Source organism: Episyrphus balteatus, chromosome 1 (assembly GCF_945859705.1).
Source record: "Episyrphus balteatus chromosome 1, idEpiBalt1.1, whole genome shotgun sequence".
NCBI classification, from domain to species: domain Eukaryota; kingdom Metazoa; phylum Arthropoda; class Insecta; order Diptera; family Syrphidae; genus Episyrphus; species Episyrphus balteatus.
Genome location: NC_079134.1, coordinates 62,541,297 through 62,568,812, shown reverse-complemented (window position 1 = coordinate 62,568,812; position 27,516 = coordinate 62,541,297). Strand labels below are relative to the sequence as shown.

Below are 27,516 nucleotides of genomic sequence, written 5' to 3'. Positions count from 1 at the left end.
AATATAAACATCTATTTTTGCTGATATTATTGGTTTTAATAAAAATAAAGTATTTTTAGTCGATTACTATTGCTAAAGTGCCAAATGATAAAGAGGAAATTCTAAATTTTAAACCACCGTTTACATTTACCCCGAATTTGTAAAAAAAAAAACAGAAACATGGTGGGGTATTTGTAAACATGCCATATGCCATAAAACAATTTGGGAAATATTTGTTTATATTTATAAAGAAGAATTGCCATCATTTCAAATTTGCAATTGAAGATACCTGTCAAGTTGTTCCGTGAAAACATATTAAAATCTAAAGTCAAAAGAAAAAAAAAGACATAAAATTGTTTACATTCACCCACATTGACCCTATTCATCATTAAAATAGTTATTTATGAGATTATGTTTCAAATCGGGGTAAATAACTCTGTTGATTGAAAATGACATTTTTTGTAAATTCTCATTACGCTGGTAGCTGTCGACAGCCTGTAATAACCTGTAGAGTTTTTCTTTTATTAAGATTAAGTTAGTATATTGGAAATTTAGCTCAATTCCACACTTCGTTGCCCATTCTCTCCATTCTCCTATCCACTTTGTTATCTATGATGTACTTTGCTATTGACAATTGAATTCTATTTGGTGTATATGCCAGTACTTTCAAGATGTAGTCAAAGTGGAGTTTTAGAGTATGAATAAAAAGAGCAGGAAGGCCGGTTTCAAGTAGTAGAACATAGTTTGGAATATTGGATGGTAAGAAGAAAAGCCGTTTGAGAAAGTAACGTTGATGTTTTTCTACTTCTTCGTGTGGCTGATATCCACATGTTTGACAGCCATAGCACATAACGGAGCGCATTATAGCATCAAATACCTTGTACTTAGCTGAGGTTATTACATCTTTGCAACTCATAACATCTTTCCATGACGCGTTAATTATACTTTTTGATGCAATCAGTTTTTTTTCGAGATGTGTGGTTAGCTTCATATTAGATTTTAAAAGTAGTCCAAGGTATTTGTATTCTGTCACTATTTCAATGGCCTCACTATTAAAAAACCACTTTTCATTCGATTTAAGTTTTGATTGTGTATTTCTTACTATCATTACTTTAGATTTTTCTAGACTAACCGTTAATTTCCAGACTCTACAAAAATCAACTAGCTTATTTGTCATAAGTTGTAAACTTTGGGGTGATTCTGCTAAAAGCACAATTTCATCTGCGTACATGAGTACCTTAACGTTTAAACCTGCAAAACTTATTCCAGCGGGTAGATCTAAATACATTGAAATATCATCAATGAATTTGTTTTCGTCATAGGACTCAGATACCATCTATCTATCAATGAATATAGCAAAGAGAACTGCACTTAAAAGACAACCTTGTTTAACACCAGATGTAGTCTCAAACCATTCAGACATATCTTTCCCATCCCAAACTGCTGAGCGAGTGTTTTTGTACCTATTTTTCAGGACTAAAAGAAGTTTAGTCGACAGCCCTTTTTGTGATAGATAGCAGATTTAAAGTCCACGAAAAATATGAACAAACTTCTTTTTTGCCGAAGGAAATATTGTGAAATTGAGTTTAATGTGAAAATGTTATCAACTGTGGAGTAGCCTTTACGAAAACCTGATTGATATTCACTAAGCACTTCATTATTTGCTATCCAAATGTTGATGCGACTAAGGAGCAAAGATGCAAATAGCTTCTCAATGGAATTCATAAACGATATAAGCCTATAATTATTTGCTAGGTTAACATCGCCTTTTTTAAAATTGGATAGACCAGAGAATCTTTAAAAGCTTGTGAAACCTTTCCGGTATTGAAAATATTATTAAAAAGGTGAAGAATTTCATACAAAAAGTCAACAGACGCGTTTTTGTTTTATTTGTTTTTGCTTATTCTATCTGGACCTGGAGGCTGGAGCTTTGTTGTTCGCTGCATAATGGAATGCACGGGTCGTTTAAACACGACACTACTCGAAGTGTCTTGCACTTAAGATTTTTTGATGCAGAAATATTCCTTGGGGTCTAAATAGTAAAAAGCTTTTTTAAAATCTTTTATCGAGCTACTCCTTTTTGCGAGCTTAATTAGTTATGAAAAAAGCGTACTTTTACGTACTCTCCCTCATGTTTTGGCTCATTACTCTGTTAATAATAACGGTAAAAATTTAAATAATGGCTCTATTTTTCGAAAAAAATATGTTTCTTTTTAACTGCGTTTCAATTACACTGATATCATTTTTAAATCTTCAGATATTCAAATTTAAGTCCGTTCATTTTTTCTGCCATATTCGATTTCACTAATCAAAAAGTTTTTTTTTCATAAAAGTCAGAGTATACTTTTCTAATGGTTTTTCGTATGGTGAACTCGAATCCAAAGTCAGAACCCTATATCTATAGTTGTTTGTTTGTTTATGGCAACTTTATATCATATAGTGTTGCCATCAGGGCCGTCTTTGACTATCCTGGGGCCCTTGGGCACACAAGACTTTATAATTATACCCTGTATCCTTTATAAGTTTCAGTTTGAAGAATTGGAAAAAAAGAGCTCAAACGGATTGATAGATTTGTTAAAAACTCGGTACAGACGATTTGTACGTAATTTCCAAGAGCGTTTTTTTTTATTTTTTTGTCTCTTAATTTTAATGTCTCCTTTTCAAGGGATATCTCCAATATAAAGTTTTCGAGATATTGCAATTTTCTCAAAAACGGATAACGATTTTGCTTTGCAAAAAAAAAACATGTAATGCTGCAAATAAGGCCACACTTTTGAAAGAAAAAAAAATAGTTTTTTTAGCCGTTATTAACGGTGCCTACTTGCAATAGAACCGATTTCTTAATATAAACGACAAAACCGATTTTAATGAAAATTTTGACATAAAAAAGGTTTATACTGATATTAAAATTTAAAAAAAACTTTAAAAAAAAATGATTTTTGGATTTAAAACAAAATTAATTTTTTTTTTTGAAAAACAATTCTTTTTAAAGTTATTTAATGAATTTTATGTGTCAGTCTTTAAATACGAGAGCAATTCGCAATGCAAATTAAATAAAATGCACGACTGGGTCGCACGTACTTGCTCTTGTAGTTCAAAGAATCTTTATCTTAAATATCTATAGATAAAGATTTTTTTCAGTATGGAGGAAAAAAATTTTTTAAAAATCGAAAGTTAAAAAAAATCTAAAATTAAAAAAAAAAATTTTAAAAACTTTTTTTTTAATTTTTTTTTTTACATTTTACACTTCAAAATGATGTCTTAAAATTTTGATTAAAATTGACTTGTGTTTTGATCAAATATATGAACTTGAAAAATGGCAATTTTTGAAAAACGACAACGCCATATTTCCGTTCTCCGTATTTTTTGGGAAAAACTAAAAACGCAGTTTTGTTAGAATCAATAAGAGTATAACGTAGGTACACCAAATTTCATCAAAATCATTAGAGCCGTTTTCGAGAAAATTGCAATACCTCGAAAGCGGTATGTGGGAGGTATGCGTTAAAAAAGAGATATTGAAAAACTAAAAAAAACGGACCTATGGTATTACGCAAAAATCACCTGTACCAAGTTTCAAGTTAATCCATCCATCCGTTAAGCCCTACCTCGATGTACAGATGGATGCACAGACGCACACACGCACAGACGCACAGGCCGACGGACGGCATGACGAAAACCACTTTTTTGATCTTCTCCATCATCGTAATGTTGGTTTTGATTAAAACCTCGATTTTATTTCTACACGAAACCACTACTTGCCCTATAGAGCAAGTAAAAATGGTGCCAACCATTGTACCATGGCGTTTTCTATTGAACCAAAACATTGATGTACCGTCAACGATCCGGCAAAAGTTTTTTCTTAAACGTTTTCCAACGAAAATAGTATTGATGTTTTTTTGCCAACGAATTCATTCTTTTTTCGTCTTTTAATGCAAATCTACACATATTTTTACACTGATTTTAACACGCACTACAAATTTGATAGTTTTGCAAACTTCAAACGAAATTATTATTTAAGGAAAAAATAATGGAAGAGAATTCGTTGTTTTTATTAATAAATAATAAATAATCTTAACTACTGTTCAATTCAGAACATCCTACCAGGGGGAACCACAAACGATTACATGAAAAGCGTACTCCGTTTTTAGGGAGAATTGCGTACTCCGTTTTACGGAAAATTGCGGAACGCAAATTCAAAGTTGTCATTCATTCATTCAACGTCAACCAGCCATCACCACACAAACAAGAAGCAAGTAATTCCTACAAATTTAAAAGTAAAAGAAAACCTTAGAAAAACTTAAAACTACATAAGAAAATATAAGGAAAAATTATACAACCATAACTGAATAAATAAAGTAAACTAAAACAAAAAGGAAACTTAATCTATTAACTACAAAAGAAAAAAAAACACAAAAAGGTACGCCTACGCCCCAACCTTTGGTCCATTCGACCGGATCGCCATATTTAAAGACGAACCTCGTGTGTGGTGCTCGACACTTCAAACCCAAAGAATTGACCGGATAGCGCCATATTGGTCAAAATTATCCTGGTTTTGGGTTTACACTTTGCCGTCGAATTATTGTGAATAAATCACATCGAATTGTGGTCATTAATTCGATCAGCAGTGCATGTACACGGCGACTCTTCACACTTGCATTGTGCACTAGCCAAGAGTGAACGTTTTTGGGCGAGTCTCACCTCAAATTGACTCGCGATTGCCATTCAATCAGCCTCTTCTTCATCGTCCTGCCTCAGCATCTGCGTCATCATCATCATCATCTTCGTCGTCATCAGCTTCTTCGTCATCATCAGAGTCCTCATCAAAATCGTCATCAAAATCGTCATCAAAGTATTCATCAAAGTCATCAGAATTACCATCAGAGTCACCATATATACGTCATCAGTTGCAGCCATCATACATTTGAGTTTGTAAAGGTACATTTACAATATTTTACCATATGCTTGAGATTTTTTATATTATAAAATAAATTTCATTGAAAGTATTTTGTGCGAAAATTCAGTGCGCTTATTAATACGGTAAAAGGGATATATGTATATTAACGGTAAAAATTGGTACGTTATATACATATATATATATACTGGGTGGGGTATTTACAAACGGTAAAAATTGGTACGTTTTTTTTTACACTAAGAAGCGGTAAAATTGATACGCTTGGGTGGTAAGCATTTTGCTTTGTTGAGTAGATTATCACGCGGTTTTTGCTTTTTCATTTGAAATGAGTTTGGAGGCTTTAATTTTGGCATGCGATGAGCTCCTTGATTTACATGCGTCATTTAAAGGAAAATCTGCTAGCGAGCTAAAAAAATCGGCTTTTGAAGCTTATCGGGTTGAACTTCAAGCACTTTGGCTTGATGTTAAGAAAGCATACAGTGAATATATTAGTGCGGCGGCCGCTGATGACGTTCTCATTGCGTCACTCCCTGAGGTTAAGGCAAAATATGGAAACTCTTCGGACACATATATTGAATTTCTCAGTGATATTTTGGAGGCGACGCGGCCCCAAGAGGTTAGTTTAAAGCCGAATAACGAAAAGAGTGATAATGTCGAATTAAAGCATTATATGCATCTTCCGCCGTGTGAAACGGAAATATTTAGTGGCAATTTTCTCAAATGGCCAGCATTTAGAGACATGTTTACGGCACTTTACATTCGACACGCAAGGTTAAGTCCCGTTCAAAAACTTTTTCACTTGCGTGCTCGGACTAAAGATCATGCCTTAAGCATCGTCTCTAAATTTGAGATAACAGATGATAATTTCGAGGTGGCTTGGGCTGCTCTCAAAGAACATTACGAAAATAAACGCGTTTTCGTGAATAATCATCTAAGTATTTTGCTTGGTCAGGTATGCATAACGGTTGAATCGGCAGATGCATTAGTGAAGCTATTATAGCTTTAGGGTCGTATGGTATTGAGGTGAAAAAGTGGGATGCGTTGATTACATACGTGTGGTGTGTGCGTCTCGTCTTCCACCACAAACTTTATCCCTTTGGGAAGAATCACTTGCGAATCCAAAGGAAATTCAATCAAGGGAACAAATGAACATTTTTATCACAAATAGGTACCGGGTCCTAGATAACGTTTCAGACATGACCAAAGAAAATAAAGTTTTGAAAAATTCGGGTTCGAAACAGCAATCTTCAAGTTCATTTCCACGCGTTCGAACACATCACGCACAAGTTAGTTCGCAATGTAAAGTTTGTAAGGGGACTCATGCACTTCGTGTATGCCCAGATTTTTTGAAAATGAGCGTTTCTCAAAGGAGAAACACTATTCGAAAATTAAAATATTGCTATAATTGTCTAGCATTCAGTCACTTGGTAACCGCCTGCCAGAGTGAAAGTACATGTTTTCACTGTAAGGGAAAACATCACTCATTGCTACATTTTGACAAATCTCCTTCGGGGAGCTTTACTCCACAAATACAGTCCACTCATTCAACTTCAGCTGCAAGTCAAAATGCCCAACAACATACTGTACCAAGGGACAGTTCAAATTTCAAGCTTTCAAATACGGAAGAAAGCCCCAATGTTTCGGCAAACGCATTTTTTGCCAAAACTAAAAGCACAACTCTTTTAGCTACTGCGATGATTCGGATTCATCACCATCACACTGATTTTGAGTGGAGGGCGCTTATTGATCCGGGTTCGGAAATCTCATTTATTTCCGAAGAAGTTCAAAGAAAGTTAAAATTGCCTGTTCAATCGGTTATGGCAACGGTTGCAGGCGTTAATTCCTCGGTAACGGTGTTGCAATTTTATTTCACCGATCTTTTACGTTAATATTATTAATTAATTATTGAACTTTAATAAAACAAAATGAAACGCGAATTTGATTAATTATTATTTTACAAAAGAAACAAACTAAAGCGCGACTTAAACGAAATTAATTTAATGATGCAAATGACAACTGTCAAACAATGAGCGCGTTCGATGAAATAAAAACTTGCAAACATACAACAAAATTATGCTGTATCCCGTAGCTCAGTGTGATGGGGTGGGTTCAGACCTTTTGATACACTTTATTAATCCGTCCGATTAATAAAATGTATCAAACAACAATAAAAAAAAATACACAACAATAAAAAAAATTATCTAAATGGAAATTAAATAAAAGTAAACACAGGGTGTTACTTCTACTTACTAGGGTGGGCGCCAGGAAACTTTTTAAATGGAAGTTTACCAAAACCAGACCTAAACTGAAAAGTAATCTTCAAAAATTGAAAATAAAAGAAATGAATTTATTTCCTAATTGGAATTTAAGAAATTTTATTTTTTTTAAAGACTGGGAAACCTTGGTAGTCCTGGACAAAAACCCAGTATCTTTTCGAAAACAAGAAATAGTACAATAATAATTTATTTGAAACGACGAATGAAATTCAAAATGTAAATATGTAAAAAAGCAAAAGAAAACCAAAAGCAAAAACAAAAATTAACAATTTCTTTGTGCCAAAAAGACACAAAGGAAAACCACTTTGGGAAAGATCCCGAAAGACAACGGTAAGTTACAACGGTCGCGAGTCCCGCAAAATATCGGGATAAAACAATACGGAACGAAGGCCTAATCGGTCAACAAATTATTCCCACTTTAGGGCCACTCAAAACGAATTTTAAAACGACTAATATTTTCAAAAATAAAAACCAAATACTTATCTTCAAAAAAAAAACTTGAATCCTTTGTCCTGGTATAAGTCTATGTCCCAAACAATTTTTCCTCCCTCGAATGGTATCTTCGGACCTCCTCCGAATAAAAATTTTCCTCCAAAATTTTTCACGAAAATACTTGTCCCCAACTGGACTTATATTTTCCCAAACTCAAACTCTATATCTTTAAATTAATTAGCCAAAAAAAATCGAAAATAGTTTTTCGCTTAAACTTTTCACCACTAACTCGCTTAAAAGTCTTCCAAGAAGAGAAGTAATAATGGCGGGCCAAAACGAACATGCCGACACGACCATATGGTCATCCTCTTCTGATCTTAGTGCATGGAGGTTTTCTGTCTCGGTCTAACAACAGCACCCTGCCTATTGGCTAGCGGCCTGCTCCGATGTCGAAAAACCATCGCATGCGATCTCATGCGTTGGTGATATTCTCACCAACAGTGGCTCAGTGGACGCATTCAGCCCGCTTCCGCCAATTCCATTTAAAAAGAATTAAACGAGAAACTATTTAAAAATCACGCAAAGTCCCCAGCCCAAACCGGCCCAGAACTAATAAATTGGAGGAAAATATTTCTTCTAGACGGAGTCACGACCATTTACATTTTCAAATTAAACCGCGAGAAAGGATTCAAACGCGAAAATTAAATAAACTAAAACCGTAGACCTTCGCGCAGACAATTAGGGGAAGGGAAACACATCGCAAAGTGGTTTTACTTTTATGCAAGGCACTTATGGTGGGCACTCGGCCATACTAAATTTACGTTGGTGAATTATAATTCACATTTACGTTGGACATGGGTAAATACTTCATGCCTTTATCTTCTGAGTGAGTCATCTCTCACAAACATATCTAATGTATCTTCGAATAGTTATTATTTGGACCGCCCGTCCAAATAGTTATACATCTCCAAATAATTATTGTATGGACCGCCCGTCCAATAACGACTTTATAGTCTGTGTGAACTATCAATCACACGTCACACTATATGTTGTAATGTAAACCTGTTTTATTTGCTTTTCCAAGATACTCAAAGAACAAGCTTCTGGCTGATGGACCAGGTCTCTAATAATCTCTTCGAGCATTTTGGAGTAGCAAAAGAATGGGATTTAAACAAATGATTAAAAGGGAATGGAATAGGAAGGTAAAACTTGTTGTGGTAAAATTTACCGCAACAAATCCCACCCTTACCTCCTCGAAAATGTGATTACATTTCGAAGAACTGTAACACATTTTCAAAGATGTACCCAGGATGAAATAGGATTTTCCATCAGAAAAAAAAATCAAAAATCAAAAGTTTAAAACTATAAAATCAAAAATTTAAAAATATAAATTCAAAAATTAAAAATATAAAATCAAAAATAAATAAGCTTAAAATCAAAAGGTAATGTGAATTATAAAAATAAGTAAAATATATGAAAATGATAACAATAAAAACTAAAAAAATAAACTACAATAACTACGTTACTATTGAAATTAATTATTAACGGATGCATCGGTAAATGGTTTTAAATCCTTAACGTGCCAAGTTCCGCGCTCTTTACCATTACTATCTTGTAAGACATATGTCCAAGGTGACACACGCTTCTTAATTTCAAACGGACCGACAAACTTCGGTGCTAATTTGGCTGCATAATAATTCGCGGCATCCGACAAAGTGAAGTTTCGTCGCCAAACAATTTCGCCGGGGTGATATTGAACATCACGCCGTCGAAGATTATAGGCTTCTGCAGCTCTTTTCGAGGCTGCCTGTAATTTTTTCCCAATATCAATTCTGAGTTCTCGGAAACGTTCTCTGATCCCCTCCGGATCCTGAGCGTTCCCAGAACTGTCTCCAACAAATGGCACTTCTCTCCCTGAGGTTACCATATCTCTCCCAAAATTCGCATAATAGGGTGAAACACCCAAAACCTCATGCTGTGACGTGCGGATAGCACACGCCACTTTAGCAAGTTGTAGATCCCACACTCTGTGGTTTTCTGCGACGTACGCCCTCAGCGTCGTCTTCAAAATTTGATTTATCCGTTCCGCAGGATTTGCCTGCGGATGATAATGAGCAGTAAAGTTGATTTGTGAAGCGTACGCCTGGCAAAGCGCTGCCAGTTCCTTGGATCGGAACTGGGGACCGTTGTCACTCACGATCACCTTGGGTATGCCAAATAACAGGAACACATTATCTTCTAACTCCCTACAAATTGCCTTAGCAGTCGCCGACCTCAACGCGAACAATAGTGGAAACTTTGTGAAGTAATCCACTACCGTCAGAATGTAAGTGAAACCCCTACTCGACTTTGGAAGTGGACCTACCAAATCAATACAAATCATTTCCCACGGTGACTTTATCCCAACCCTCTCACTCATCAACCCAGCTGGTTTTTCATTCACCGGCTTTACCTGTTGGCAAACTTTACAACTTCTAACATACTTGGTAATATCAGCCCTCATTTTTGGCCAGTAAAACTTCGCCGCAACCCTGGCAAAAGTTTTCCTAACACCCATGTGTCCTGCTAATGGACCATCATGAAATTCTTGTAAAATCCCTAACCTTTGGTTCCTACCTATCACTCTCTTCCATTCCTGATTGTTTTCATGTACAACTACATGATTAGCCTTTACCAATTTGAACAACTGTCCCTGTTCAACCCTCCAAGCTGGATACCTAAGCGGATTTGAATTGACTGCAGCAATCATTTTGTTCACCCAAGGATCTACATCCCCTTCTGAGATACCACCCAACTGCGGCACTCCTCGAGAAAGCATATCCGGTACTACATGCTCTTTGCCCTTGCGATGAATGATTTCGAAGTCGAACTGTTGAAGCCTAATTGCCCAACGGGCTAACCTCCCCTGTGGATCTTTAAGATTACTTAACCATACCAAGGAATAGTGATCCGTTACGACTGTAAATCGAACACCTTCGAGATACGGTCGCAACTTCTCAATAGCCCAAAGTACAGCCAAGCATTCTTTCTCTGTGGTACTATAATTTCTCTCGTTCCTATTTAAAGACCTACTAAGGTAACAGACAACCTTTTCCCCTTCCTCAAAATTCTGTGAAAGAACTGCACCGATACCATAATCTGACGCGTCTGTTTGTACGACGAAAGGTCGTGTAAAATCTGGGCAAGTAAGTATTGGTGCCGTCACCAAACACTCTTTTGCCTTCCTAAAACTATCCTCACATTCTTGTGTCCAAGTAAATTTCCTATTCTTTTTAGTTAGATCCGATAACGGTCTAAGCAGTTCCGCAAAATTTGGTACAAATCGTCGGTACCACGAAACTGTTCCTATAAAACTTCTAACTTCTTTAACATTTCTCGGTGCTGGAATCCTAACCATACTTTCCACTTTCTCTGGATCTACATGTAAACCATTTCGATCCACTATATACCCTAAAAATTTTAATGATGGCATGCAAAAGTTGCACTTCTCCCTACTAACTTTTAATCCCGCTTCAATTAACCTTTTCATCACCTCTTCTAAAATTTCTAGATGTTTTTCGAAACTTTCGGAAATGATAATGATATCGTCTAAATAGACGAAAACGTACGGCTCAAGACCGGCACCCAAAACTGTGTCGATAAATCTCTGCCAAGTCGCTGGTGAATTGTGAAGACCAAAAGGCATTCTTTTAAATTGAAATAAACCCCTCCCAGGAACCGTAAAGGCAGTAAAAGGCTTAGATTTCTCCTCCATAGGAATCTGCCAATATGCTGACTTTATATCTAGCGAAGACAAAAACCTAGCACCCCGAAGCCTATCTAAAATTGAATTTATGTATGGAAGTGGATAAGCATCCCTATCAGTATTTTTATTTAATTTTCTATAGTCCACACAGAACCTATAGGAACCATCCTTCTTTTTAACTAAAAGTATTGGAGATGACCACGCACTGGTCGATTTTTCGATAACCCCCAACTCTAACATTTCGTTAAGTTCCCTATCAATATGTCCCTGCATCGCCGGAGAAACCGGATAATATCTTTGTTTTATCGGCTCCGCCGACGTCCTAATTTTGTGTTCAACCAAAGTTGTGCACCCTAAACCCTCAGGCATTTTCTTAAAAGAATCCTCGATCCACGTTTCTAAAGTTTTTAATTCCCTATCACCCAAATCTGATCTATCTGTAATGGAACAAATCGAAACCGAGCTTTCCGGTTCCGAAAAGTTCCATACGCGTGATCTTAAATCCGGAACAATACCCGATAGCGCCCAAAAATCTGCGCCCAAAATCACCGTATGTGGTATAGATGGAATGACCAAACAGTCAATCAGAATTGCCCTATCCTCTACTATAATTGGAAGAGAGAGAGTTCCCAAAACTTCGACACCTGTCCCATCTGCCAAACTCACAGAGTGAACAGTGTCTTTTTTCAATGATAGCCCTAAATTTTCTATTATTTTCCAAGCATCCCTACCTATTATGGTCCTAGAAGCTCCTGAATCTAATAAACCTAAAAATTTAGAACCATAAATACTAATTCCTAAGTGTGGTCTATTGTCCCTACCGTTTGCCTCCAGAGTAAAACTTAAATAAACTTTCTCCCCCAGCTGGTTTCCAGCAGGTAAAACCTTCAACGTCTCCGAGCTTCCCGCCCTGCTGGCGCAAGAGCCCGTTGCCCATTTCCCGAACAGCGTCTACAATTTTGTCTACTCACCCCCAATTCCCCACATCCGAAACAACGCCTAGGAGCGGAACACCTATTTGCAAAATGGCCTGATCCATTGCAATTAAAACACCTAATCGACGACGACCTTGATTGATTTGAAGATGGGGCCTGACGAACATTTCCGTTGTTCTCCGCAACAACCGAAACTCTGGGATTTTCAACACCTAATCCAATATATGCCAGATCTGGCTCAAGCAAATTCTTACTATTCCGAACATTGGGTGGTGGAACATACGCTTCCACATTTGCCCTAACAGCCTCTAAATTCCTACCTAATGCTACTAAATCAGATACAGAAGTTGGTTTAGCCAAACCAAGCTGTGTTTGATAAAAGGGTGTCAAATTCCGTTGGATCATCAACAACTTCCTACTTTCCGAAATGGGTTCAGTTAACCTACCAAACAAATTTTGCATTGTAGCAACATAGACCCCGATGGATTCATCGTTGCCTTGTGTACGACGCCTAATTTCTTCTAACAGTTGATCGTCATAATTCGGTGGTAAGAACTCGAGTTTCAACTCTTTCACGAGTTCCTGCCACGAACTAATCGAGATCCTAATTGCCCTAAACCAGATTAAAGCTTTCCCTACAAAAAGTTCTACTGCTGCCCTAAAAAGTTGAGTTTCTGAAACTCCCCTAGCTTTTCGAATTTCATCGACCCTCTCAAGGAACGCGTTCACGGAAGCACCACAACGCTCTCCAGTGAACTTCACGTCCCACTTCGCTATATTTAAAAATTTTTCCGATTGGAGTACAACCCGTTCTATAACTGGATTGACCCCGCTATCCCTATCGCGATTATTATCTATCCTAACAACTGGCACTCCTACTGTTGTCGATGTACTGCCAGAAGTACTAATCGAACCGGTTTCTGAGGATTCAGCTGAACGCTGGTTTTCAACCTCTTTCGTTCCTTGATTCTGTTCCCTTGTTCCCTTATTATCCTTATTTTCCCTATCAATATTTTCCCTATCATCCCCATCATCTTCTAAAGCTGCCATAGCCATGACCAACCTATTCTTCAATTCTTGTTTGATTGTATCCTGTTCTTCCTTTTCCGGTACTGATCGATCCATTCTACGTAATCCCCACTCAACTTTGGTAATAATTTTCAAATATTCCGCCGAAGTTTCTGACTTTGGTGGATTTAATAATAATTTTCCTATTTCTAATAATTTCTTCTCGACCGCCATTTGATCCTGTTCAAATGTGAACGGGTAAGCGGGAGGCACATACGAATTCCTACGTTCCAATTTGATGGCAGCTCTTAACGATTTGCGCATCTCCTCAACGTTCCCTGAAGTTAACCCTCGACATTCAATTTCGTAGGAAATTTCTTCCTGCGATAATCGATTTATCTGACTAACATCCATTATTAACAAAAACAAAATATAATTTAATTTAAAAAAATAAAAAGAATTTAAAAATAAAATGAATTAAAGTAACCGAACGTAAAGTGCGAGTAATATGAAATTAACTTTATTAAAATAAGTTAAAAGCCTTAAAAATATAAATGAATTAAAAAAAGAAAAATGAAATCTAATAAATAAATTGAAAAACAAAAACCGAAGAAATATTATTACACGTTGGCAACTCTAACCGTTTACAAATCTAACCTCAAACAAAAATTTATTAACTTCCTCACCGGAGAAATAAATTTATTTTAAAATCAATTTATAAAAAGATTTAAATAAAACAAAAAAATTAATTTGCACGTTGGCAACTCTGCACAGTTTAAAATTTATCTCAAATATAAAATTATTTACTCCCTCACCGGAGAAATAAATTTATTTTAAAATCAGATTTAACAAAAACAATAAAAAAATTAATTTGCACGTTGGCAACCCTTAACCACAAAATTTTATCTACAATGATTAACTAACCTACAATATAGAAATATTTAAAAAGAGAAAAAGAAATTATTTATTTTTTTTTTTTAATATGTAAAAAAAAAATTAAATTACTAAATACTTGCACGTTGGCAACCCTAAAACAAATCCAAAAAATTTAAAACAAAATATTTTCCACCCAACTATCAGTTTCCAAGCTGAAACTTTTAATTTAAAATTTTTCCAAAAATTAATAAACTAAATTATTGCACGTTGGCAACCCTAAAATAAATCCAAAAATTTTAAAACAAAATATTTTCCACCCAACTATTAGTTTCCAAACTGAAACTTTTCAATTTAAAATTTTTCCAAAAATTATTTATCAAAAACACCGACTGTGCTTTGAAAATGTTTTTTTTTTATCGAAAAATGTTTTACTAAGACTATCCAAAAATTTTTAATTACCCCGTATTAAATTTAACCGGAAAAGCTAAAAAAAATGTTCACTAAAAAAAATCAGTAAAAAAAATTTCACAAAAAAAAATTTCCCACAAAAAAATCCCCACGGTCTAATAACACTATTCAAGTTGTTTACTACTTAGAATTCAATATAAAAAAAATAATATGTAATGTATATATGTATGTATGTATGTATGTTGGTTCGTGGTGCAATGGAATCAATCGAATTACCACTGAACAACAACAACAAAATAAAAGAATAATATGATTTAAAAGAAAATGAATACGGTACAAAATAAATGAATATGAAAAAAAACAAAACCTTACGTAGATAAGTATGTACTCCCACACTTATTATCCAACAAAAAAAAACTCGAACAACTTCGTAGGTATACAAAATGGGGTTGATGTTGTTGTTGCTTTTAGCTTTGTAATTTCGCCCTGCTGCGATCAATCAATTAAAAAGAACCAAATTGCACCTATGGAATAAAACTTTTTTAGTTTCCAATTTAAAAGATAAAAATAATTAAAAGAAAATAAAATGACACTAAAACAAACACTTTCAATCTCAATTAGAGAACTCCAAAAAAATATGCACACTGCACAGGTTAGGTTAGGTAGGTGGGTAAATATGTATTTTTTTTCTCAACAACTTCTTCTCAAATGGGCCCCACGTTGTGGCCGCCAATTGTTGCAATTTTATTTCACCGATCTTTTACGTTAATATTATTAATTAATTATTGAACTTTAATAAAACAAAATGAAACGCGAATTTGATTAATTATTATTTTACAAAAGAAACAAACTAAAGCGCGACTTAAACGAAATTAATTTAATGATGCAAATGACAACTGTCAAACAATGAGCGCGTTCGATGAAATAAAAACTTGCAAACATACAACAAAATTATGCTGTATCCCGTAGCTCAGTGTGATGGGGTGGGTTCAGACCTTTTGATACACTTTATTAATCCGTCCGATTAATAAAATGTATCAAACAACAATAAAAAAAAATACACAACAATAAAAAAAATTATCTAAATGGAAATTAAATAAAAGTAAACACAGGGTGTTACTTCTACTTACTAGGGTGGGCGCCAGGAAACTTTTTAAATGGAAGTTTACCAAAACCAGACCTAAACTGAAAAGTAATCTTCAAAAATTGAAAATAAAAGAAATGAATTTATTTCCTAATTGGAATTTAAGAAATTTTATTTTTTTTAAAGACTGGGAAACCTTGGTAGTCCTGGACAAAAACCCAGTATCTTTTCGAAAACAAGAAATAGTACAATAATAATTTATTTGAAACGACGAATGAAATTCAAAATGTAAATATGTAAAAAAGCAAAAGAAAACCAAAAGCAAAAACAAAAATTAACAATTTCTTTGTGCCAAAAAGACACAAAGGAAAACCACTTTGGGAAAGATCCCGAAAGACAACGGTAAGTTACAACGGTCGCGAGTCCCGCAAAATATCGGGATAAAACAATACGGAACGAAGGCCTAATCGGTCAACAAATTATTCCCACTTTAGGGCCACTCAAAACGAATTTTAAAACGACTAATATTTTCAAAAATAAAAACCAAATACTTATCTTCAAAAAAAAAACTTGAATCCTTTGTCCTGGTATAAGTCTATGTCCCAAACAATTTTTCCTCCCTCGAATGGTATCTTCGGACCTCCTCCGAATAAAAATTTTCCTCCAAAATTTTTCACGAAAATACTTGTCCCCAACTGGACTTATATTTTCCCAAACTCAAACTCTATATCTTTAAATTAATTAGCCAAAAAAAATCGAAAATAGTTTTTCGCTTAAACTTTTCACCACTAACTCGCTTAAAAGTCTTCCAAGAAGAGAAGTAATAATGGCGGGCCAAAACGAACATGCCGACACGACCATATGGTCATCCTCTTCTGATCTTAGTGCATGGAGGTTTTCTGTCTCGGTCTAACAACAGCACCCTGCCTATTGGCTAGCGGCCTGCTCCGATGTCGAAAAACCATCGCATGCGATCTCATGCGTTGGTGATATTCTCACCAACAGTGGCTCAGTGGACGCATTCAGCCCGCTTCCGCCAATTCCATTTAAAAAGAATTAAACGAGAAACTATTTAAAAATCACGCAAAGTCCCCAGCCCAAACCGGCCCAGAACTAATAAATTGGAGGAAAATATTTCTTCTAGACGGAGTCACGACCATTTACATTTTCAAATTAAACCGCGAGAAAGGATTCAAACGCGAAAATTAAATAAACTAAAACCGTAGACCTTCGCGCAGACAATTAGGGGAAGGGAAACACATCGCAAAGTGGTTTTACTTTTATGCAAGGCACTTATGGTGGGCACTCGGCCATACTAAATTTACGTTGGTGAATTATAATTCACATTTACGTTGGACATGGGTAAATACTTCATGCCTTTATCTTCTGAGTGAGTCATCTCTCACAAACATATCTAATGTATCTTCGAATAGTTATTATTTGGACCGCCCGTCCAAATAGTTATACATCTCCAAATAATTATTGTATGGACCGCCCGTCCAATAACGACTTTATAGTCTGTGTGAACTATCAATCACACGTCACACTATATGTTGTAATGTAAACCTGTTTTATTTGCTTTTCCAAGATACTCAAAGAACAAGCTTCTGGCTGATGGACCAGGTCTCTAATAATCTCTTCGAGCATTTTGGAGTAGCAAAAGAATGGGATTTAAACAAATGATTAAAAGGGAATGGAATAGGAAGGTAAAACTTGTTGTGGTAAAATTTACCGCAACAACGGCAACTTCAAACAAAATGTGCTCATTCACTCTCAGACCGAAATTCGATAAACAATTTACACTTTCCGCTCGGGCACTTGTCCTTAAAACGGTTTCGGATAGTTTGCCTTCCATATCCATTGATATTGGAAATACTCAAAATTTGTTTGACTTTCCCTTAGCGGGCCCTTGTTTCAATCAAAGTGGAAAGATTGATTTACTGATCGGTGCAGATTTATATCCACTTATAATTCGCGATGGATTAAAATTTAATGTTTTTCAAAGAATTATGGCTCAGAACACAGTTTTCGGATGGGTATTCCTGGGTCCTTTGGAACCACCCATTTCTCAAAATAATATCGAATATACTCGATCGCTGTCTTTTTTTTAATGAGGTAACGGTGGATGAAGAAATCCAAAGATTTTGGAAACTTGAGGAGCTTCCACAAATCTTATTTTTAACGGCCGCAGAACAATTCTGCGAAAATCTTTTCGAAAAAACAACGTACCTAGATAAAACGGGTCGGTTTGTTGTAAGGCTACCGTTTAAAGACAATTCCTTTCAAAGTCCAGGGTTAGGAAATTCGTATGAAATTGCAAAACGTCAATTTCTACGAAATGAAAAGCGTCTTTTATATAGTCCCATACTTAAAAATGAGTACGATTCGGTGCTCTCGGAATATGTTGATTTAGGGCATATGAAACCAAGTGATTCCGCGGATAAGGTTTGCGAAAACGGCACATCATATGTTATGCCACATCATGCAATGATTAAACCGGAAAGCCTAACAACAAAAGTTCGTGTTGTTTTCAACGCATCATGTTCCTCTTCAAACGGGAAGAGTTTAAACGATATAACACTCTTGATGTTAAATTGGCGGCTTTATAAGTACGTGTTCAACAGTGATGTCGAAAAAATGTATCGACAGATAAAAAAAAACGCCTTTTCAAAAAATTTTGTTTCGTCAGAACCCGAAAGATGATCTAAGCGTTTTTGAAATGTTAACACTAACATTTGGTGTTTCCTGCTCCCCATATTTAGCAATTCGTTCTTTGCATCAGTTGGCTAAGGAAGTAAATCGGTCTCATCCTCTAGCATCAAAAATTCTTTTAAACGAGTTGTTTGTAGATGACGTTCTTTCAGGGGCTCATGACATTTCCACTGCGGTAGAAGCTCAATTCGAATTAATTGAGGTATTAAAGTCTGCCGGTTTCAATTTAAGAAAGTGGACATCGAACGCGAAGGAGTTACTGAGTCCTCTGCCTAAAGGTTTACTTCTTAACGAAGATTTCCTAACTATTGATGATAAAAGTTCTGTAAAAATGCTTGGCATAAAATGGAAAGCTACTAAAGATACATTTTCGTTTTCGGTACAATCAATACCACAATCTAACTCTTTCTCAAAACGCTCAGTTCTATTCGTCATTGCAAAATTGTATGATCCTATAGGGTGGTTGGCCCCTATTGTGATCACAGCAAAAATACTGATGCAACAAATTTGGAAGGATAAAACTGAATGGGATAGTTGTCTTCTTCCCACCACCGAACAGAGTTGGAAAGTATTTGTGGCAAGTTTGCCAGAGGTTGCAAATGTAAGTATACCACGATGGGTGGAATACACTCCGCACGCTGTTTCACAGATTCACGGATTCTGTGACGCGTCCGAAAAAGCTTATGCGGCATATATTTACTTACGAGTGCAACAACAAGATAAAATTACCTCCCATCTCTTGTGGGCGAAATCAAAGGTTGCGCCAGTAAATACTATCTCCTTACCAAGGCTAGAGTTGCAAGGGGCAGTTCTTCTATCTAAAATGATCAGTTTATTGTCAACAGCTCTTCAAATTCAAAATGTTTCATTAGTTAAGTTGTGGACGGATTCCACTATAGTCTTAGCCTGGCTTCAAAAACAACCATGTTCATGGTGAACGTTTGTGGCAAACCGAACAGCAGAAATTTTGAAAAATACGGCGGTGACGGATTGGTCGCATGTAGTTTCGGGTGAAAACCCAGCTGATCTTGCCACGAGAGGAGTATCCCCTGTGGATTTAAGAGAAAGCTCTTTGTGGTGGAATGGTCCCCACTGGTTATTGAAACCTCAATCAATGTGGCCACAAACCAAGCTTGAACCAGTTGATGAGTCAAATCTAGAAGTGAAAAAAGTAAATTCGTTTAAACATCAGGTCGTACAGGACTTGGAGGAAGATTTAGCTAAATTTTCGAACTGGCCTAAGGCTGTGTGCGTATTTGCTTACATGGAGCGGTTTCATCACTCTTTTAAAAGGCATGGAGGTACAAAATATTCTTCTCCGGAACTTTCATATGAAGAATTTAATTTAGCCAAACAAACGTTAATTGTATTCACACAACAAAAATTTTTCAAAAAAGAATATGGTGATTTAATACAGGGAAAACATTTAGAGTCGAAAAGTTGGTTAGGAAAGTTCAATCCCTTTATTGATGACAAGGGTGTCATGCGTGCGAATGGGAGATTGGCTTTGTCAACTTTATCGTATAACGAAAAATTCCCCATACTTCTTCCCGTAAAATGTCTTTTTGTTCAACTTTATATACAATACACTTCACTACATGGTGAAATTCAAATCATGATGCGCATGATAAGATCGGAATATTGGATTCCGCAGATTAAAAATCTGGTAAAAAAAGTGTATTATAAAGTGTACAGTTTGTACTCGGTACAAAAAACATGTTCAAACCCAATTGATGGGTGCGTTACCTAAAGAAAGAACGGTTTTAGGTCGCCCTTTTACGAATACTGGAGTAGATTTTGCGGGTCCGTTTCTCATTAAGACGTATTATGGTCGAAAATGTCGTTTAGACAAAGGCTACGTTTTTATCTTTGTATGTTTTGCAACGCGTGCCATACACTTGGAACTTGTCAGTGAGTTAACAACACAAGCATTTCTTGCGTCATTTACTGGTTTCATCTCCCGACGGGGAACCCCAGAACAAATGTTCTCAGATCACGGCACGAACTTCGTGGGTGCATCCAAAGTTCTTCTATCTGATTTCCAAAAATCACTTATAAACTGCCCTAATGCAGTTGCTCACAAGTTAAAATGGAATTTTATCCCCCCAGGGTCACCTCACATGGGTGGGTTGTGGGAAGCGGGGGTCAAGAGTTTAAAAGCGCATTTCAGGAAGGTAGCAGGTAATGAAAAATCCACCTTTGAAGAATTTACTACCTTGCTTACCCGAATTGAATGCACTTTGAACTCGCGACCCTTGTCACCGATGTCTGAAGACGTGTCAGATATCGTCCCACTGATTCCTGGTCATTTCCTCACTGGAGGAGTGTTAAATGGTTTGCCCGAACCGTCATATTCAGATCAATCGCTAAGTATTATAAATCGGTGGAGAAAGTTGCAAATTCTTCATCATCAACTAAGCGCTCGGTGGAAAGAGGAATATTTAAAGGAACTCCATAAGCGGTATAAATGGAAGTATCCAGAAAGAAATGTTCAAATTGACGATCTCGTCATCATACGAAACGAAAATTTGCTTCCCAACGAGTGGCGCCTTGGGGGAGTCATCAACGTGCACGCCGGACATGACAAGAAAATTCTCGTCGCGGAAATTCGAACCGAAAAGGGTTTGGCGCTCGATTGCCAAAATTTGCATCCTTCTACCTCAAAAGTAAAGTGAAAAAAAAACGATTGTTTCTTTAATATAGATGAATTTGAGTATAATTAAAACAAATTCGTAAAAGACAAAAGAAAATTCCTTACCATTCGTATTAAAAAAAAAAAAAAATAGTTTATATAGGGAAAGTATGGTTAGAACCTCGAATTTTCGTATCTGTATATACATTTATTATAAATTTTAGTTATTTCCTGGTGAAATTTCAAGCATAGGGATAAAATTTGTACCTCGTACTTTTAATTTTTGAAAAATAAAATTCTTTGTATCATTTAAAATTTACAAATTACTTTATCAAAATTGAATTAAGTCATAAAAGTAAATAATTTAACTCTTCATCATTTGTTCTGGTGTGTTGGTGGTTTGTTTTAGCTAATTTAATAGTTGCAAGGTTGCAAGGCGGGCGGTAATGTTCAATTCAGAACGTTCTACCGGGGGGAACCACGAACGATTACGTGAAAAGCGTACTCCGTTTTTATTGAGAATTGCGTACTCCGTTTTACGGAAAATTGCGGAACGCAAATTCTCCCTATCACAGACAACTTCAGCAGAAGAACAGAAAAAAGACAAAAAAATACCATCACCTCTGCCACAAGGAGCGTTCGCTTCATAACACAACACATAAGAACAAAAAAAGAAGAAGGTCAAACGTCAAAATTATTTTTTTGAAAAGATTCCAATTTTTTAAGGAATTCCCTCGCTCTCGCACATATTTTCCTACTAGCAACATGTCATGGTACGCCATATCACGTACCACCCGAAAAATTTGGGGTTCCGATAGATATCGCATCCCAAAAATTGAAGCGTTCGTATGTGTTCAACATGTTGCTAGCGAGAGAATTCCTAAAAAAATAGAATCTTTTCGTTTTCTTTCTTCTGTTTTTTTATTTTGTTTTGATTCTTACGGCAACGGTGCCGATGACGATCACTGCGGGGAGTTTTTTTTTTCTTATTTTTTGCCAGTTCGTCTACCCAGATCTTCCCTCTTGTAAAAGGATTTTTTGCATTGCCGTTTTTTTTTTTTTGTATTCTTCTAAGCCAAGATTAAAGATAATTTCCCGAAACTTAGGTGCTGGTAGTTGTTTGGTGAATACATCTGCAAGCTGGTTATGTGTTGAATTACATTTTATATTTATATTATTGTTTTCTATTTGTTCTCTCGTGAAGTGGTACTTTATGTCAATATGTTTGGAGCGGTTATTAGGGTTATTAGCAAGCGAAATACAACTTTGATTATCTTCAAAAACTGTTATTGATTCATTTACTTGAAAATCAATACTTTTTAATAAAGATTTGATCCACAGTGCTTCTCTGACACTCTCAAAAAGTGCCATATATTCAGCCTAAGTTGATGAAGTTGCTACTGAAGTTTGCCGTTTGATATTCCAGCAAATTAAATTGTTACCAAATTATTTAAATAAGTAACCTGTGGTACTTCTTCTGTCAATTTCGCTTCCACCCCAATCAACGTCGACATATCCGACCAATAATTCTTTGTAGGGTAATTTTCTATACGTTAATTTTAAATTAATCGTACCTTTAACATATCTTAAAGCTCTTTTTAAATTCTGCCATAGTTCTTTGTTATTTTTATTTTGATATCTACTTAGAAAATTGATCGCTGTACACAGATCAGGACGAGTACACTGCATTGCGTACATTAAACAACCGATAAGGTTTCGACATGGAGCTTCGAACTCCTCATTTGAATTTAAAGCTTCTGAATATAATTTTATAGGAAGTGGTGTACTTATTGGATTACAATCTGACATATTAAATTTAGTCAATACGCTTTTCAAATAATTGATTTGATTCATTGAAATTTCATTGTCTTTCCTTTCGACATGTATGCCAAGAAACAACTTTACTTCATTCAAATCAATCGGGTTGGGTTCGATATCCCGTTTTTTATATTCCCGTTTTTTTAAATCCCGCTTTTAAAATCCCGTTTTTCATTATCCCGCTTTTTATAATCCCGCTTTTTAAAATCCCGATTTTTATAATCCCGTTTTTTACTATCCCGATTTTGCAAGCAAAACTAGTTGTTTTATTTTAAAAAATCGCGCGATTTTTTAAAATAAAACAACTAGTTTTGCTTGCAAAATCAGGATACTAAAACAAATTAAAAAATGAGAGATTGTTCTAAACGCATTTAATTAAAACCTTTAACAAAAAATATAATATATAAAAAAAAAAATAAGAAAAAGTAAGAAATGTGATACTAAAAAGAAATCAATTAACAAACTAATATTTACTTTTAAGTTTCAGAAGAACAATCAAATCGTGATAATCCCATAGATTAATAATAACATAAAATGATCACAACACCTTAAATTAAGTACACACTTCATAATCAAAAGAAATTTCATTTAAATATATTTCAACTTATATTTAGATGCATTTCAACAATTTTGATATATAAATGAAATTTCTTTTATTTGTGAACTCAATTTAAGACTTTAATCATTTTATGTTTTTATAAAAGAAATACCGTTTCCATAATGTTTTGTGGGCTTTACAACGCAAAAATCAGTTTTACTATTTTTTTGTCTATTTCTCATGATTTTTTTATTTGTGAATTAAGCATGTATTTTGTAAAAAAATCGGGATTTGACGGGATTTTAAAATGCGGGATTTCAGAAAACGGGATTTAAAAAAGCGGTATTTTAGTAAACGGGATTTTGAAACTTTTTTTTCGGAATTTTCGAAAAACGGGATTTTAAAAAGCGGGATTCCGATACGCTCCCAAATCAATCATATCGAATTGTTGTTTTAAATATAGTTTAAAGTTTGACATTGTATCTATATCGCCTGTTACAACTAAAAGCTCATCTACATAAAGCACAACGTATATATTTTTATTTGGATTTCTCTATCTAAACGATAGAGACAATGATCATTTGGAAAGTTTTTAAAACCATGACCTTTAAGTACAGCATCGAACCTTTCGAACCAGCATCTAGCCGATTGTTTTAAGCCGTATATAGACTTATGTAATCTACAAACTAGATTAGTATTTTTGTTTGGTACACCTTCTGGAAGGCGCATGTATATTTCTTCTTTCAAACAGCCATTCAAAAATGCAGTTTTCACATCCATTTGATGGATCAATAAATTGAACTGATTTGCGAAGGCTAATATCATTCGAAATGTTGTAATTCGAACTACTGGCGCGAAGGTTTCGCTATCATCTTGTAAATACTTTTGGCTAAACCCCTTGGCAACTAATCTAGCTTTGTACCTACATGGATTTCCACTTACGTCGTTTTTAATATTAAAAACCCATTTACAGTCAATAATATTTTTGTCGACTGGTCTTTTTACAATCGACCAAGTTTTATTTATTTCTAGAGAATTCAATTCCTCTTTTATGGCTTCTAACCATTTACTTTTATCTTCCCTTTCATTGATATTTTGGAAGTCTTTTGGAGCAGAATTTACTATAGATTCTACATGCAATAAATAATTTTCAATATCTCCTTCGTCCTCATTATATGAGACTTTTGGAAGATTTTGAATTCTTTCACTTTTCCTGCAGTTTCCCTCTGCAGTTTTTAAGTGTTCTATTGGAACATGGCCATTATCCGTTTCAGTTACAGATTTTTCTGTTTCACCGGATTTACCTGCTTTTTTGCTATCAACAGGTTTACTGTCATCAGTGTTAGTAAATTTAGGCATTTTTAGTTCATTGAAGTTTTCTACATCAACTCCTTCATCAAAGCTCAAATTTTGCCTTGATGTATTAAAACTAAATTCGTCAAAAATGACATCACGGGCTATAACAAATTTATTTGTTTTTGAATTAAAAATTTTATAACCATTAGGTTCATAGCCAACAAATATGCCTTTAAATGATTTTTCATCAAATTTAATTTTTCTGTTTTTATTATGAATGAAAACAGTACATCCAAAAACTCTCAAGTTTTGTAATTTTGGTTTTTTATTGTGCCACATTTCAAAAGGTGTTTTATTTGTTGTCAATGCTTTTGTTGGGGAAATATTTAATAAATAAGTGGCAGTTAAAATTGCTTCTCCCCAAAAACATTTTTGCAAATTTGCACTATTAATCATAGAGCGAGGTTTTTCAGTTAAAGTCCTATTCATTCTCTCTGCGACCGAGTTCTGCTGTAGAGTATATGGTACGGTTAAATGATATGATATGCCTTTCTCTTTCAAAAATGTTTTCATATCATTTGAAATATATTCACCTTCATTATCACATTACAAATATTCTATTTTAAGATTAAAATGAACCTCACTTTTAGCCACAAAATCTTTAAATGTATCAAAGAGTTCAGATTTATGTGTACCTAAGTAAATACACGACAACATAATGAATTCATCAGTAAACGTAACAAAATAATTTTTGTTATTAACTGTTTGAGGGCTAATTGGTCCGCAAATATCGAAATGAATAATGAACAAAGGACGTTTAACATGAGACTTGTCTTTCTTTTTAGAAAAAGGTAAGCACGCTTGCTTGCCATGTATGCAAGATTCGCAGAGTAAATCAGTAGGAGTTAGATTTTGTATGACTTTACTATCTTCAGCCATATTTCCTGCTTTTAATTCTAAAAATTTATTTTTACGTAACAAAATAATTTTTGTTATTAACTGTTTGAGGGCTAATTGGTCCGCAAATATCGAAATGAATAATGAACAAAGGACGTTTAACATGAGACTTGCCTTTCTTTTTAGAAAAAGGTAAGCACGCTTGCTTGCCATATATGCAAGATTCGCAGAGTAAATCAGTAGGAGTTAGATTTTGTATGACTTTACTATCTTCAGCCATATTTCCTGCTCTTAATTCCAAACATTTATTTTTACTTATGTGACCTAGCCTTTGGTGCCAAAGCCTATAACCATCATTTGTGGTTTTGTTACAGGTGTTTATTTCTGAGCTTATCAGTTTTATATAATTAAATTTATTTATTATTAATTTGTTAACGGACTCACCCTTTACCAATACCTCATTGTTCTTTTTAATTACCACATCTCCATCGTCTTCAAAATGAACAGACATCCCTCCTTCTTAGATTCGGCCGACAGACAGAATATTGTATGGAATGTCCGGTGCATATAAAACATTCTCGATCACTCCACGAATGCCTTCTTTAGTCATCACATTGATTGTTCCTTTCGCATTTACTTCGAGTGTAATATTTTCTTTAGCTACACCAATCTCAGTGCCGGCTTAAGCACTACCGGCGCCCCTGGGCAAGATTGCAAGTGGCGCCTCTCAAAAAAAATTGATTTTAAAACAATTTTTTTAAATCACGAAAAAAAAGCAACAGCAGATTATGTCTTACCTCTCATATACTTGTTAATGCATTTATTAACAATGTGCAGTTTATTAAAGTACATAAGGTTAACTTAAAAAAAAAAATTAAGTAATCATGTCATTTAGGCTCAATTGACACGTTTACCTTTATATCTGACTTTTTTGTTTAAACACATTTAAAGAGTAGGTACAGTTGGTTTTATTTGAACAATAATTTTTCAAAAACTTTTTCAACTAGGTACATTAATATAGTTTTCGATTGGAATCACTCAATGATTCACTCATTCTGAAACCCAATAAAAAAGTTTGAATCGCGTCCACCCAATTCTGAAATTTAATATCTGTATTGGTGAAAAATCAAATAATTTTTTTTTGTTTTTTCATTAGGAGAATAAAAAACTTGCAGCAGGCTTCTGAATGATTCCGGACGGCCAATTGAAAACGACATACATTTAGAAGTATTAGGTTTGCTCGTTGTGAGCTCTAGGGCACTCTGGGTAGCTCCGAATTCGTTGTCCAAGACATAATAAATTCGATGCTGGCTGATGAAACTAAAGCTCTGAGGTGTTCGATGAAAAATGAAAACCCGAGAAACTCTGATTTTTTTGACAGTTAATTGACATGATTTAGATTGCCCTGGAGGGGGGAACAACGAACAGACCTATTTTTTTATTCTCACACACGAATGTAGTGCTTATGAGAAATGGACAAGCTGTCAATTTTTGGCTGGATTTTGGGTTTACGGGATTTTGGTTTTTTGGGATTTTGGGATTCTGGGTTTTCGGAATTTTGGGGTTTCGAGTTTTTGGGTTTTCGGGATTTAGGGTTTTCTTGTTTTGGGCTTTCTGGATTTTTAATTTCGGGATTCTGTCCGTCTCCCTTCTGTGAATATTAGGATTGCCTAAGTCTTTCAAAAAAATTGGGGCGCCTTGTTCTTCAAAGATGAACGAAGATTTTGGACACCATTGTCCTTCCGGAAGCCAAACAAATTAACCCAAAATTGGGGGGGCGCCTTCATTCTTCAAAAATTTAGGACAAACAAAACGAGCGCTGTTGAAAATGTAAAATAGAAAAAAATTGGGGCGCCTTTGTGAAAGTAAAAATGAATAAAACATCGATTGGAAAGACTTCGTTATTTATATAACTTTTGCAAAAGTTCGGGGCGCCTGCGGCGCCCCTCAATTCTTGCGCCCCTGGGC

At 35.2% G+C, this 27,516-nt stretch overlaps 2 protein-coding genes across 2 annotated transcripts; both read left to right on the top strand.

Annotated features, from left to right (window-relative positions):
• The first annotated feature begins 5,216 nt into the window (after positions 1-5,216).
• LOC129905311 (uncharacterized) lies at positions 5,217-5,891 on the top strand. Its single transcript, XM_055980764.1, has one exon. The coding sequence runs from the start codon at positions 5,217-5,219 to the stop codon at positions 5,889-5,891; it is 675 nt and encodes a 224-aa protein (XP_055836739.1).
• A 12,182-nt stretch (positions 5,892-18,073) lies between these two features.
• LOC129905296 (uncharacterized) lies at positions 18,074-19,304 on the top strand. Its single transcript, XM_055980741.1, has 2 exons — positions 18,074-18,172; positions 18,345-19,304. The coding sequence occupies exons 1-2, from the start codon at positions 18,074-18,076 to the stop codon at positions 19,302-19,304; spliced, it is 1,059 nt and encodes a 352-aa protein (XP_055836716.1).
• The last annotated feature ends 8,212 nt before the right edge of the window (positions 19,305-27,516 follow it).

Bases quoted from the DNA above. Each gene is read 5' to 3' on its own strand.
- LOC129905311 (XM_055980764.1), top strand. From the start codon at position 5,217: ATGAGTTTGGAGGCTTTAATTTTGGCATGCGATGAGCTCCTTGATTTA.
- LOC129905296 (XM_055980741.1), top strand. From the start codon at position 18,074: ATGAAACCAAGTGATTCCGCGGATAAGGTTTGCGAAAACGGCACATCA. The intron at 18,173-18,344 runs GTTCGTGTTGTT...TTGTTTCGTCAG, and splicing joins CGGAAAGCCTAACAACAAAA to AACCCGAAAGATGATCTAAG.